Source organism: Rhinopithecus bieti, unplaced genomic scaffold (genome assembly GCF_001698545.2).
Source record: "Rhinopithecus bieti isolate Rb0 unplaced genomic scaffold, ASM169854v2 scaffold_5019, whole genome shotgun sequence".
NCBI lineage: Eukaryota > Metazoa > Chordata > Mammalia > Primates > Cercopithecidae > Rhinopithecus > Rhinopithecus bieti.
The window spans coordinates 575,339-588,139 of record NW_016804585.1 but is presented as its reverse complement, the minus strand read 5'-3'; the positions used below and the strand labels follow the sequence as shown (position 1 = coordinate 588,139).

Sequence of the window (12,801 nt, the reverse complement as noted above, 5' to 3'; positions counted from 1 at the left end):
CATTAATTCCAGTAAAGCTTGTTTTTTGGGGAAGTATAAGTAGGAGGGATTAGGGTAGGAAATTAATTAATTTTTTTTTCTTTTTTTTTTTCAGTTTTGCTGAAGTGACTCATAGTTTTAAAAGTCTGAGTGCTAAAACAAAACAAAACAAAAGAAATTAAAAAAAAAAAGTCTGAGTGCTTCTACTACTAGAACATTTAAGCATAGGCCGGGCACAGTGGCTTATGCCTGTAATCCCAGCACTTTGGGAGGCCGAGGCGGGCAGATCACTTGAGGCCAGGAGTTTGAGACCAACCTGGGCAACATGGTGAAACCCTGTCTCTACTAAAAGTACAAAAATTAGCCAGGCGTCATGGCACATGCCTGTAATTCCAGCTGCTCGAGAGGCTGAGGCATGAGAATTTCTTGAACCCGGGAGGCGGAGGTTGCAGTGAGCCAAGATCACGCCACTGCACTCCAGCCTGGGTGACAGAGTGAGACTCCATCTCAAAAAAAAGAAAAGAAAAGAAAATTTAAGCATCAGCAGATGGGCTTAGCGGGTTGCGGAGCTGGAGGGGTAGGGGGTGATACATGGTTGGACAGGTGGAAATTGGTTATCATGGTCACCAGCTGAGATTTCAGATGTCTTCAGCTGATGGCTCTGAAATGCCCTTAGGTGGTAAGGACACAGCACCACGAGGTTGGGAAGGCATTAGGGAGTCATGAAGCAGATGTAAAAGGCAAATTAGGAGGCCTTGGTCAGCTGCTGAAGGAGAGAGAGGCCAGCATAAAGAGCACAGAGGCGAGGGAGGGTGTCTGGGTCCCACATATATTGGGGGCCCGATCTCTGCACTTCCAGGCCGCTCAGCCCAACTAGGGCCTCTGTGAGGGTCAGCTCCTCCTCCCCAAGGGAGGAGAGCAGCTCAGGATGCAGGGGGAAAACGCCCTCTTTATCCTGCAGGAAGTTCTGTTCCATCGTGCTCTCCACCTGGAGGAAACCAAAACAGCATGAAAAGAAAGAACTGGAAACCTTTCTCCTCTCCTAACTCACAAAAATCACAAGAAGGTTACATTCCCCTTACTAGAATTTCTTACTTTACCTTACATTACAACCCCATCTGAGTCTTTGAACAGCCCTATACGTGGGCAGCACGTTGATTTTTAGCCCCATTTTACAGAGGAATAAATTGAGACAGACTCAAACATTAAAAAATTTGCTTACAGGCCAGGCGCAGTGGCTCACGCCTGTAATCCCAGCACTTTGGGAGGCTGAGGCGGGTGGATCACCTGAGGTTGGGAGTTCGAGATGAGCCTGGCCAACATGGTGAAACCTTGTCTCTACTAAAAATACAATATTAGCAAGGCATGATGGCGGGCGCCTGTAATCCCAGCTACTCGGGAGGCTGAGGCAGGAGAATCGCTTGAACCCAGGAAGCCGAGGTGTGGTGAGCTGAGATTGTACCATTGCACTTCAGGCTGGGCAACAAGAGCAAAACTCCGCCTCAAAAAAAAAAAAAAATTGCTTACAACATTTGGCTAGGAATAAACAAGACCAGAGTTTCTGTCTCTTCTCCCTAGATCAGGCTAATAAACCCAGATCATTGCCCAGAAATTCAGTCTTCTACCTCTTGTGAAATAACAAAAAAAGGAGAAATAGAAAGGAGGACTGGGTATAAGCCCCTGTGATAAGAGGGGGGTCCTCCAGAATGGCTCCATCCTTAGGCAAAATCTGCATCTCCACTGGCTGCAGCTACTTCCAGACCCTCCCCAGCATCTGCTGTTTTTCCCTCACCAGCTTTAGCTGCACGGGTAGGATCTTTTTCTCCATGGATTTCACCAGCAGCTTCTGTTGGACTTCACTTAGCTCTGAAGAAAAAAAGCAGAGAAAGATGTGTGTTGCTGGTGCAGAGGGGACTACAGACTCCAAATAGCACACTTCCAGAATTTCAGCTTCATTCATTGGATGTAATTACAACACAGGTGTTAAGGGAGCCGTAGCTGAGGGGTTCACTTTGGTCTTGGAGTCAGAGGGCAGGCTTCTTAAGGGAACAAACATTTTAGCTTACACCTGAAGGACCACAGAGTTTTTCTGAGTGGAAAACTAGAAAATGTGGAGGGAAGAAGAGCTTTTAGGGGCAAGATCAGAAAATGTTACTCCCTGAAGTTAAAGCTATCAGGTATCAGGATAGAAGTGATGAGCTTAGCTATATGCAGAAATTTTAAGTATGTTGCTGATAAAGCTAGGGTTATTCAACCTCTATTAGCAAGACTAGGCTGTCTTCTCAGATCACCCAATGTAACCAAGTGAATCCTTAGGAATGAAACCAAATTTTTTTTTTTTTTTTTTTTTTTTTGATGGGGTCTTGTTCTGTTGCCCAGGCTGGAGTGCAATGGAGTGATCTCGGCTCACTGCAACCTACCCCTCCCGGGTTCAAGCGATTCTCCTGCCTTAGCCTTCCGAGTAACTGGGATTACAGGCACCTGCCACCTTGCCCTGCTAATTTTTGTATTTTTGGAAAAGGCGGGGTTTCACCATGTTGGCCAGGCTGGTCTTGAACTCTTGACCTCAGGTGATCTATCCGCCTTGGCCTCCCAAAGTGCTGGAATTACAGTCATGAGCCACCGTGCCCAACCATGAAACCAATTTATAAAAATGTACATATAAACTACTTAACCATGGTATAATTTGTCATTCATTCATTCATTTATTCATCCATTTGGGAATTGATTCAAGCAATTCATTCCTATTACTGAAAAGGTCTATAAATGAAGACCTTATTCCCCACTTACCTGTTAGGGCTCCAACGAAATAGAGGATGGCGCCCACGGCCTCCTTTGACAGCAGGACATCTTTTGGGAGTGCCTCCAGGGTCACTTCATGTCCCTTGTCTAGAGCCCCTTCAAGCTGTGGGGAAAGGTGGATGACTATTGAAGCTAACATAGGAAAGGGCCCAACCCAAGGCCCAGCACATAATGACCCCTTGACACACGGGAACTCTCTCCCATTTCCTGATTTCTTTTTTGAGACCTCAAGTCCTGAAGAGTACTGGACTCCTGGGTTCCTTGGTCCCTAAGTTTTGGACTCTGGAAAGGGAAGGTTCCAGCCCCTCCAGCAGATGGCCCTTCTGGCCTGAGGGTTGGGGCGAGAAGGTGGGCCAGGATACATGTTGTCATCTAACCCAACAGTTAATCTTCCCGAGATCCCAGGCGTCATCTGATGTGCCTTGGGGGAACCCAGTGTTTGCCCTTTTCCAGGGGACAAAGGGAGGAGCAGTGGCCTGGCAGCCTGGGGGCACGTGGCCAGCCTTGGGGAAGGTATCTAAGATGGACTCCCCTGGCCACCCACCTCCTGCCCCAGTCAGATCTCCCCACCTGCTGCAATACCCGCTCCCACCAAACCTTCACCGAAACATGCCTTCTCCCACCCTTCCCCACTTCCACTAGGTCCTCACCGCGAGCTCAAGGTCTTGAAGCTCCTTTTTCTTCCCTAGAAGTTTGCTGAGGGAGCTGAGCAGGGAGCTTTGCCCCGCTTGGCTCAGCCTCTCCACTTGTTGGGTCTCTCTCTGAACTTCTTCTTTTAGTGTCCTGAAGCCTTTGTGTACGTCCCCTATGGGGACAATAATGGGACACACAGCCCTCCATCAGGCACCTTCCCCTCTAATCAGCATCCCCCTGCAGGGCTCCTACACTCAGCCCCTTTAGATACCCATGCTCTACCCCTAGTTTGAGCCTGACCCCATTTTCTTTACCAAGGAATGCGGTGACAGAACTATCCACCAAAACCCTAACCTGAGGGTTGGGGCGAGAAGGTGGGCCAGGAAACATGTTGTCATCTAACCCAACAGTTAATCTTCCTGAGATCCCAGGCGTCATCCCATATCAGTACATCATTGACTTTTCTTTGAGACTCCAGCAAAAAGTGGAGAAAGAAGGTCTGTTTTCCCTTCTCATGAGTTAGTTGACAAAGAAGAATGACGTTGCCTTCTCCTCTCTCTACCCTACTGCTACCTCCATGCCAAAGTCTTGGGAGAAACTCACAAAGTTCCTTACCAACATCAGATGCCTGGATAACTGAGGGGAAAAAAAAAAAAAAGATAAGATTGCAATCCTTCAGAATGGCAGCCATACCCAGGGGATGAGACACTAAGGAAGATGAGGAAATACATCCTGCCTGTCTCCTGGGGAGAGTCCAGCTAGCTTGTTCCTGGTGTTACTGTGACTCAGTGGCTCTGGCCCCAGTTGCTGGGCGGCCGAGTTGCAGATGTGTGTGTAGCAGATTATAGCTACTAAGACTCTTAAATTTTTTTTCTTTTTTTTTTCTTTTTTTTGTTAGGTCAGGCGCAGTGGCTCACACCTGTAATCCCAGCACTTTGGGAGACCAAGAAGGGAGGATCACCTGAGGTCAGGAGTTTGAGACCAGCCTGGCCAACATGGTGAAACCCCATCTATACTAAAAATTAGCCGAGCGTGGTGGCCCATGACTGTTATCCTAGCTACTCGGGAGGCTGAAGCACAAGAATTTCTTGAATCCCGGAGGTGGAGGTTGCAGTGAGCTGAGATCTCACCATTGCACTCCAGTCTGCGCAACAGAATGAGACTCTGTCTCAAGAAAAGGAAAAAAAAAAAGGCCAGGCGCCGTGGCTCACATCTATAATCTGAGCACTTTGGGAGGCTGAGGTGGGTGGATCACCTGAGGTCAGGAGTTTGAGACCTGCCTGGCCAACATAGTGAAACCCTGTCTCTACTAAAAATAAAAAAATTAGCAGGCCATGGTGGCGGGTGTCTGTAATCCCAGCTACTCAGGAGGCTGAGGCAGGAGAATCACTTGAACCGGGGAGGTGGAGGTTGCAGTGGGCTGAGACTGCGCCACTACACTCTAGCCTGGGCAACAAGAGTGAAACTCCATCTCAAAAAAAAAAAAATTTTTTTTTTTTAATGAGAGACACTGTCTCACTATGTTGCCCAGACTGGTCTCGAACTCCTGAGCTCAAGGGATCCTCCTGCCTCAGCCTCCCAAAGTGCTGGGATTATAGGCGTGAGTCACTGTACCTGGCTGCTACTAAGGCTCTTGAGGACAAAGGTCTCAGGCATCAGACCACCTAGGCATCTTGTCCAAAGACTCCCCCTTTCCACTGCTTTTTCCCAAGCTATTGGAATTTCTACCATGTTTTGGGGACAATTGCTGAGACTCACTCTGCCATTTCCCTGTCAGTCCCGTGAGAAGGAAAGAAAAAGACTGGAGTTTTAAAATTCTGAGTCAAGAAAGTTTCAGTCGAATGAAAGGAAACACTTACGGATGACCTTCTCCTCTCCTGACTTTTCTGAAGACAGAAAAAATGCACATCTGTCAGCACAAAACCCATTTTTGCCTTTTCATCTAAAACAGTCTTCAAGGCAGTTTCATCAGTGATCATTATAAAAACACAGGGAGATTATGCTAGCTCATCCACCCCCATGATTCGGGAACACACTGTGTCTCCAAGTCTTACTTCTGCTTCTGACTGTGCCTTCCGGTCTGTGTGTGTCGGTTTCTGTATCTCTCTGGGACAGTATGTATATGCCTCTGTCTTTCCTAAAGTTGAGGCTAGGTATTCTTAGGGACTTGGGAAACAAAAGCAGAGGCTCCTTGGGGGATTATAGTATAAGCTAGGAGAAGGTGGAGGATTTTAGCAGATAATGTCAGGGGTGGGGTGGAAGATGTGGGAAACCCGTAAGCAGTTTCACTTACCTCCAGGAGGGAAGGTTTGCATGTTATCATTGCAGATATGTGGAATATCTGTGAAGGGCAAGGGAGGCAGGGCAGGAGGGCACTTAGCAGCTGCCCCACATTCCCTTCTTCAGTCTCAAGCCAAAGGGCTCTGCTAAGGGCTACGACTTTGCACCCCAAGCGCTTCATGTAATTCCCTGCTTCAACCTCCATTGCTGGAAGCAATCTTTTCTTCCTTGATAAATTCTTTACTATGAGAACACCACTTTCCACCTTCCATTCCAGTCTCTGTCTGTTTCCTCCTTTGGCCACAGACTTCTTGTTCATCTTTGTACCCCCTCCCCCAATGACCACAGTGCCCAGCACCCGGAAGATGCTCAAAATCCAGGAGCCTCTTCACCCTTCTCTCCAGAGCAGCCTCCATGGTTGCAGTCAGATCACAGTGCAATACACCTCCCTGCTCATGCTCTGACATTGCCACAAGAGGAGACCAGGGTGCCTCAGTATTGGTGCCGGTAATTCTCATCTTGTGGGGAGAACATGCGGGTCTCTGCTCACCCCACTCATCTTTGCCTTTGACCATCAGCTGTCTCACTCGAAAGGCCAGGACGCAGCCCTTGGGGATGGTTACAGCCTCCTTGTGGTTTATGGATCCCTAGAATTAGACAATGAGAATTTGTGAATCTCTGGACATCTTAAGTGTGATATATTGGGAGTGCGAGTTGGGGGAGGTGCAGGGTCAGGGCTGAGAGCCTTCAGGGAGATAAGAAGTTGGAAGCCTTCAGTGGTGTCCCTGGTCTGGACTCTGAGGAAGGACTTCAAAGTCCTTGCACTCATTTCTGCTGATTTTCCCTTCAGTGACCTGTATCTGTCTTCCTGGTTCAGATGCATGAAGGGAACCGGGCAGACCTGCTCCATCTCCTGCCTATACATCACCCTAGAGCTTCCATCCAAGCCCTGGCTCCTTCCTTCTCTTTGCCGTCTGTCCCATGCTTACCTCTTTCAGGACGCCTTCCATGACTAACCCCTACTCCTGGCTCCACATCCCAAATCATCCCTTGAATATTTAGATGCAATAGATAGAGGTATGGAGAGCATTCCTTATTTCCATTGGCTTTTCCAAGCCTGTGTTCTCTGGGCTTTAACCTCGGTGTCTCCTGTATAAACCTGAGGACTTTCTGAGAGTAAGGATGTCTCCTCTTTGGATTGGGAGCACCATGAGGGAAAACCCATGAATGTGACTTTCCCCTTCCCCGGTAGTTCCCTGTGGCATCTGGCGCAGGGATCTGCCCTCACTGGGTGCCACTGACCAGGGAGGGGGCCTGTGTCTGGGGTTTGGATCTTGAAGAGCTAGTGGAAGGAGTGGCCCTTTTCAGCATCCTGGGTTGGCACTGATCCAGCAAAGCTAATGAAGCCTCCAGGGTGGGGCTGAATGTAAATGTGTATGTGTGAGTGTGAGTGTGGGTGTGAGAGTGTGTGTGTGTGTTTGAATCAAACCTGTAGCCCCAGTGGGGTGAAGAAGGGGAGGGAGAAGCAGGCCTCTGCCTTGCCGGCTCGCTCCAGTGTGACCTCCCGCACCGTCTCCACCACCTCCATCACCACATACAGGTTCTCCCCTTGATCTTGCATCTCCTTCAGGAATGGGTGATCTGCTGCCAGCCTCCTGTGGCAGGAGAAACATAAGGAAACCATTCAGAGCTCCTTCCTCCCTGTGCCACACCCTCCTGTTTCCTTCTGTCATTCCCAGGAGCTAGATATTGTGGGTGGCAGGGAAGGAGCAAGGACTCTGGACTAGGGCTGAGGTTGAAACCCAGATCTCTTGCTTACCGGCAGGGCAGCTTCTCTGAGTCTCAGTTGCCTCATCTATGAAATGAATGTAATGATGCTGACCTCCTGGGTTGCTCAGAGATAAACTCGGTAATTATCTGGGTCAGCACCTGGCCAGTAACAGGGCCTCTCAGGTGCTTCTTACTCCCTTTTCCTCCAGTTCAGGGGTAGATGCGCCCCCCTTTCCTCCCCACTCATCTCTCTGGGATCCTTTCTTTCCACGTCTTATGCTCTCTCTTGCTGTTGACACCAGTTCCTCCTCTCCACTTGCTCCTTCTGTCTGATTCCATATATAAATGTGTCCCTAATCCTAACAAATTTGTTTGCTTTGATCATGCTACTCCCTCAAATTACTACCCTATTTTTTTCCTTCATTTCATTGGCAAATATATCAAAAGATATGCTCACCTCCAGTGTCCACTTCCTGCCCACTCCTAAATTCTTTTTTTTTTTTTTGAAACGGAGTCTTACTCACTCTGTCACCCGAGCTGGAGTGCAGTGGCGTGATCTTGGCTCACTGCAACCTCTGCCTCCTGGGTTCAAGCGATTCTCCTGCCTCAGCCTCCCAAATAGCTGAGAATACAGATGTGAGCCCCTGTGCCTGGTCCTCCTAAATTCTTTTTTTTTTTTTTTTTTTTTTGAGAATGGCAGTCTCGCTCTATCGCCCGGCTGGAGTGCATGGCCGGATCTCAGCTCTACTGGCAAGCTCCGCCTCTGGGTTCACACCATTCTCTGCCTCAGCCTCCTGAGTAGCTGGGACTATAAGCGACCGCCACCTCGCCCGGCTATTTGTTTGGGGTGAGTTTGTTTATGAAGGACGGTTAACCGTGTTAGCCAGGGATGGTCCTTAATCTCCTGACTCTCGTGATCCGCCCGTCTCGGTCTCGCCAAAGTGCTGGGATTACAGGCTTGAGCCACCCGCGCCCGGCCCCTCCCTCCTAAATTCTTTATAATTTGCCTTCTATTTCCACTACTCAGCTGAAATTACAATGATCTCTTACCTATCAGTCCCAATGACCTCGCCTAACTCTGCAATACTCGATCCTGCTGTCGAAACCCTCCGTGCAACGCTGGCTTCTCTTGGCTTCCAGTCACACTGTACCACCCTGGCTCAACTCCGTGCTTCTAGTTTCTAAATCTTATCCATTCTGTCTGCACCTCATTTTCCAGTTTCTTTGGTTCTCTAACATTTTATGTTCTGTAAGATTCTGTTCTCAGTCCTGTTTTCTCAACTCCCTCCAAAAGCTCCCCCCACCCAACTCACTCCTACAGTTTTTTCTTTTTCTTTTTTTTTAAGGTCTTACTCTGTTGCCCAGGCTAAAGTGCAGTGGCTTGATCATAACTCACTGCAGACTTGAGCTCTTGGGCTTAAGCGATCCTCTTGCCTCAGCCTCCTGAGTAACTGGGACTCTAGGTGCACCACCGTGCCCTGCTAATATTTGCATTTTTTGTAGAGATGGGGGTTCACTATCTTGCCCAGGCTGGTTTGAACTCCTGGGCTCAAGCAATCCTGTCTTGGCTTCCCAAAGTGCTGGGCTTACAGGAGTGAGACTCCTCCCCTGGCTCCTACAGTTGTAATCTTTATATTGCTGATTACCTTGTGTATATCTTCACTTTGACCTCTCTCCTGAGCTCCAGGCCCTTATTTCCAACCACCTGTTAAACATTCTCAGCTGATGTCTCAGCAGAACCAGAAACTCAAAACATCCAAAAGGAACTCACAATCTCCAAATCTACCTCTAACCTCTGTCTTCCTGTTTGTCACCTGTAATGGTACCTTTAATGTCCTATAATGTCACAACCTGGGTAAAATCTCACAGTCGCCTTTGACAAAACCGTTTCCCTCATCCTGCAATCAGTTACCAAGCCCAGGCCATTCTATTACCCTTGGCAATGGGCCGTGCATCCATTCCTCCCTCTTCACTCCTATTGCCCTGAGCTCGGGTCCTCAGTTTACATCGCTCATAGGATAGAAGAACAGTGTCTTGGCTGGGCGCAGTGGTTCATGCCTGTAATCTCAGCACTTTGGGAGGCCAAGGTGGGCAGATCACCTGAGGTCAGGAGTTCGAGACCAGCCTGGCTAACATGGTGAAACCCCATCTCTTCCAAAAATATGAAAATTAGCTGGGTGTGGTGGTGTGCACCTGCAATCCCAGCTACACGGGAGGCTGAGGCAGGATGATTACTTGAACCTGGGAGGTTGGGGTTGCAGTGACCGGGTATCGGGTCACTGCACTCCAGCCTGTGCAACAGAGACTCCGTCTCAAAAAAAAAAAAAAATAAAATAAAAAAGGATGGGCACGCGGTGGCTCACACCTGTAATCCCAGCACTTTGGGAGGCCAAGGCAGGCAGATCATGTGAGGTCAGGAGTTTGAGACCAGCCTGACTAACATGGTGAAACCCCATATCTACTAAAAATACAAAAATTAGCCAGGCGCAGTGGCTCACACCTATAATCCCAGAACTTTGGGAGGCCGAGGCAGGTGGATCACAAGGTCAGGGGTTCGAGATCAGCCTGGCCAATATGGTGAAATCCCATCTCTACTAAAAATATAAAAAATTAGCCGAGCATGGTGGCAGGCACCTGTAGTCCCACCTACTTGGGAGGCTGAGGCAGGATAATCGCTCGAACCCGGGAGGCGGAGGTTGCAGTGAGCTAAGATCGCGCCACTGCACTCCAGCCTGGGCGACAGAGCGAGACTCGGTCTCAAAAATAAAAAAAAATAAAAAATAAAAATAATAAAAACATAAAAAAATTAGCTGGGTGTAGTGGCGGGCACCTGTAGTCCCACCTACTCATGAGGCTGAGGCAGGAGAATCGCTTGAACCCAGGAGGCCGAGGTTGTAGTGAGCCAAGAGCGCACCACTGCACTCCAGCTCAGGCAACAAGAGCGAAAAACCGTTTCAAACAAAAACAAGAAGAAAACTGTCTTGCCTTGTCTGACTGCTTCAAATCCCTGTTCTCCTTCCCCTATCTGACACACTTCCTCCATTCGGCTGGATTAGTCATGGGACACATCAGAGCATTTTCAGGACCTTCCTGGTGCCTACAATTCAGTCTCCTGGAGCTGTCACTTGCCTCTTCCATGGTTTGGGTTCACCTGCATTTCCTGCTCGTTCTACTTACACCTCTGCTGCCCCTGCCATGCTGGCTGTTCCTGGCGCCTGGTGGTTTGAGATTGCTTACCTGTGTGCCTTCATCATACCCTTCTCCCAGCCCTGCATGCCCAATTTCTACTCATCTTTCAAGGCCCAGAACAGAGGCTGCCATGTCTGTGAGATCTTCCCTTATTTTCCCAGCCAGAAGTCCCTTTGACCTGCCACAAGACTCAGTCAAACCATCCCTACAGCACTTAGCAGTTCTTGGCTTTGATTATAATTACTGTTGCACAGGTTTTTAAAATTTTCACCTTCCTACACTGCAAGGTTCTTGGACAAAGATGTTCTAGGCGCACCCTAGCCCACAGCAGAGTGCTTTACTACATACATGCTTGCTGGATGACTACCCTGGCCCTTCCTTCTGGCCTTCCCAGTCCTTACCTCCCCTTCTTTCAACCACTACTTAACTACTTAAAAGTCAGTTCCCGTGTCAAGCCAAACATCCACGGAGCCCAGCATCAATGTGGCACCTGCCACACCCTTTGTGCTGTGGGGCAGCATTCCCGAGGGCATGCTGAGTGTGTATTGGGGTCAGGCAGGAGGCTTCATTTATGGGAGCAGAACACAGTGCTCAGGCCTCAGCTGGGGGCAGTTAAGACCCATCCCTCCTTTTTCTAGTGTATTGCATAGTTTCAGAGTTAGAAGGAGCCTTAGAGATGATCATCCAATCCTGTCATTTTGCAGAAAAGAAAACTGAAGTCCCAAGAGAAGTGACTTTTCCAAGATCACACAGCAAACTGGTGTGGACATCATCCTCCCTGTGCATGTGTGACAGTGGGGAGGTGCTCCTGGAGACGGTGGCAGCACTGGGAGTTGTGACTAGGAAATGGCCTGGATGCAGCCATAGGCCGGAAGGGTTGCCTTCAAGAGCTCCCCTGTGGTGACCACATTGGCAAAGGTCAGTGCAAGGGTCCTATCTTTCAACTTGTATTTTTAACTTAAGGCCCTAAGCACCCTTTCCATGCACTGCCCCACCCACATCCTGGGCAACCCTCGGTCCTGCCCACTCTCACCTCTCCTGCAAGGTCTCCAGGGCCTTAGGAGCTACACTGAGTGTCTGGACCTCCAGAGTGCTGTTCTGCGACAGCCCTGCTGTTCCCTTCACCTTCACCGTCTTTGGTACATCCACATCTCCCTCCACTCGGGTGTCCAGCATATTCTTAAAGCCAAAATTCCCAGCATCTGTTGGATCTGCAGGAGGGAAAAGATGAAAGGGGCTGGGCTGGCTGGGCGTAGTAACTCACATGTGTAATCCCAGCATTTTGGGAGGCCAAGATGGAAGGATTGCTTGAGCCCAGAAGTTTGAAACCAGCCTGGGGAACAAAGCAAGACCCCGTCTCTACAAAACAAATGAGTAAATAAAGAAAAGAGGCTGAGCTGAGAGGTATCACCCGATCCCCAGGCTCCTCAGCTCCTGACGATGGCTTTGGGCTAGATGACATCTAATCACCTCTGGCCAGAGGGAGCTCTGAGGTCCTCCTTGCAGGCCAGGTGCCCAGCCCCCATCCCTCAGAATCCCTCAGTTCCCAGCCCTGCTCAAGGCTGACCTGAAGGTGAGCTGCCTGGCTCAAGCACATCCAGCAGTGTGTAGTCGGTGCGGACGTACCGGGCCCCCCAGAAGAGTGTGCTCTTCCTCTTCCTCAGCACCAGGCAGAAGGGATGGAAGCGCTTGAAGTCGATGAGGCTGTCAAGAGGTGTCAGGTCCCCTCGAGGGTTTAGCTGTCTGACCAGGGCCCGGGTGACATTTTCAAACATGGTCATGGTCTCTGTGGAGATGGGGAGACAGGAGAGTGTCAAGGTGGTTGCCGAGAAGCCCAGGATATGGGCTGGGCCCCTGCAGAGAGGGTTCACCCGACTCTGGGGCAGGGAAAGCTCTTAGAGATGCCTGGATTGTCTCATGTCACAGCTGGAAAGAACCAACGGAGTCTGCATTTTATGGTGAGGAACCTAGTTAAAGAGTTGCCCCAAAGTCCCACAGATGGTCAGCAAAGCCTCACCTCCCTTTTCTTTGTCAAGTTCCTTTTTTTCACTCCACACTCATTTTCTTCACTGCCACTGAGCCCAACTGGACTGACCTTCCCTTCCCTTCCCTGCCCTTCCCTCCCCTCCCCTCCCCTCCCCTCTCCCC

The 12,801-nt window shown here is 49.4% G+C and overlaps 1 protein-coding gene across 2 annotated transcripts; it reads right to left on the bottom strand.

Moving 5' to 3' along the window:
- Window positions 1–393: 393 nt before the first annotated feature.
- On the bottom strand, window positions 394–12,729 carry GSDMA (gasdermin A). 2 transcript variants are annotated; one of them, XM_017869266.1, is made up of 12 exons: window positions 12,671–12,729; window positions 12,221–12,439; window positions 11,687–11,864; window positions 7,184–7,349; window positions 6,245–6,341; window positions 5,708–5,755; window positions 5,274–5,300; window positions 4,030–4,050; window positions 3,432–3,586; window positions 2,770–2,884; window positions 1,772–1,845; window positions 394–967 (listed from the first exon to the last, which is right to left on the bottom strand). In XM_017869266.1, the coding sequence occupies exons 2-12, from the start codon at window positions 12,432–12,434 to the stop codon at window positions 725–727; spliced, it is 1,338 nt and encodes a 445-aa protein (XP_017724755.1). In that variant the 5' UTR covers window positions 12,435–12,439; window positions 12,671–12,729; the 3' UTR covers window positions 394–724. The 2 variants fall into 2 exon arrangements, with proteins under 2 accessions (XP_017724755.1, XP_017724756.1); XM_017869267.1 differs by lacking the exon at window positions 5,274–5,300.
- Between the last annotated feature and the right edge of the window lie 72 nt (window positions 12,730–12,801).

Coding starts and splice junctions, on each gene's coding strand:
- GSDMA (XM_017869266.1), bottom strand. CDS start 12,434: ATGACCATGTTTGAAAATGTCACCCGGGCCCTGGTCAGACAGCTAAAC. Junction 6,342..7,183: donor TCACCCCACTGGGGCTACAG/GTTTGATTCAAA, acceptor GTCTAATTCTAG/GGATCCATAAACCACAAGGA. Junction 1,846..2,769: donor TTTCGTTGGAGCCCTAACAG/GTAAGTGGGGAA, acceptor TTTTTTCTTCAG/AGCTAAGTGAAGTCCAACAG.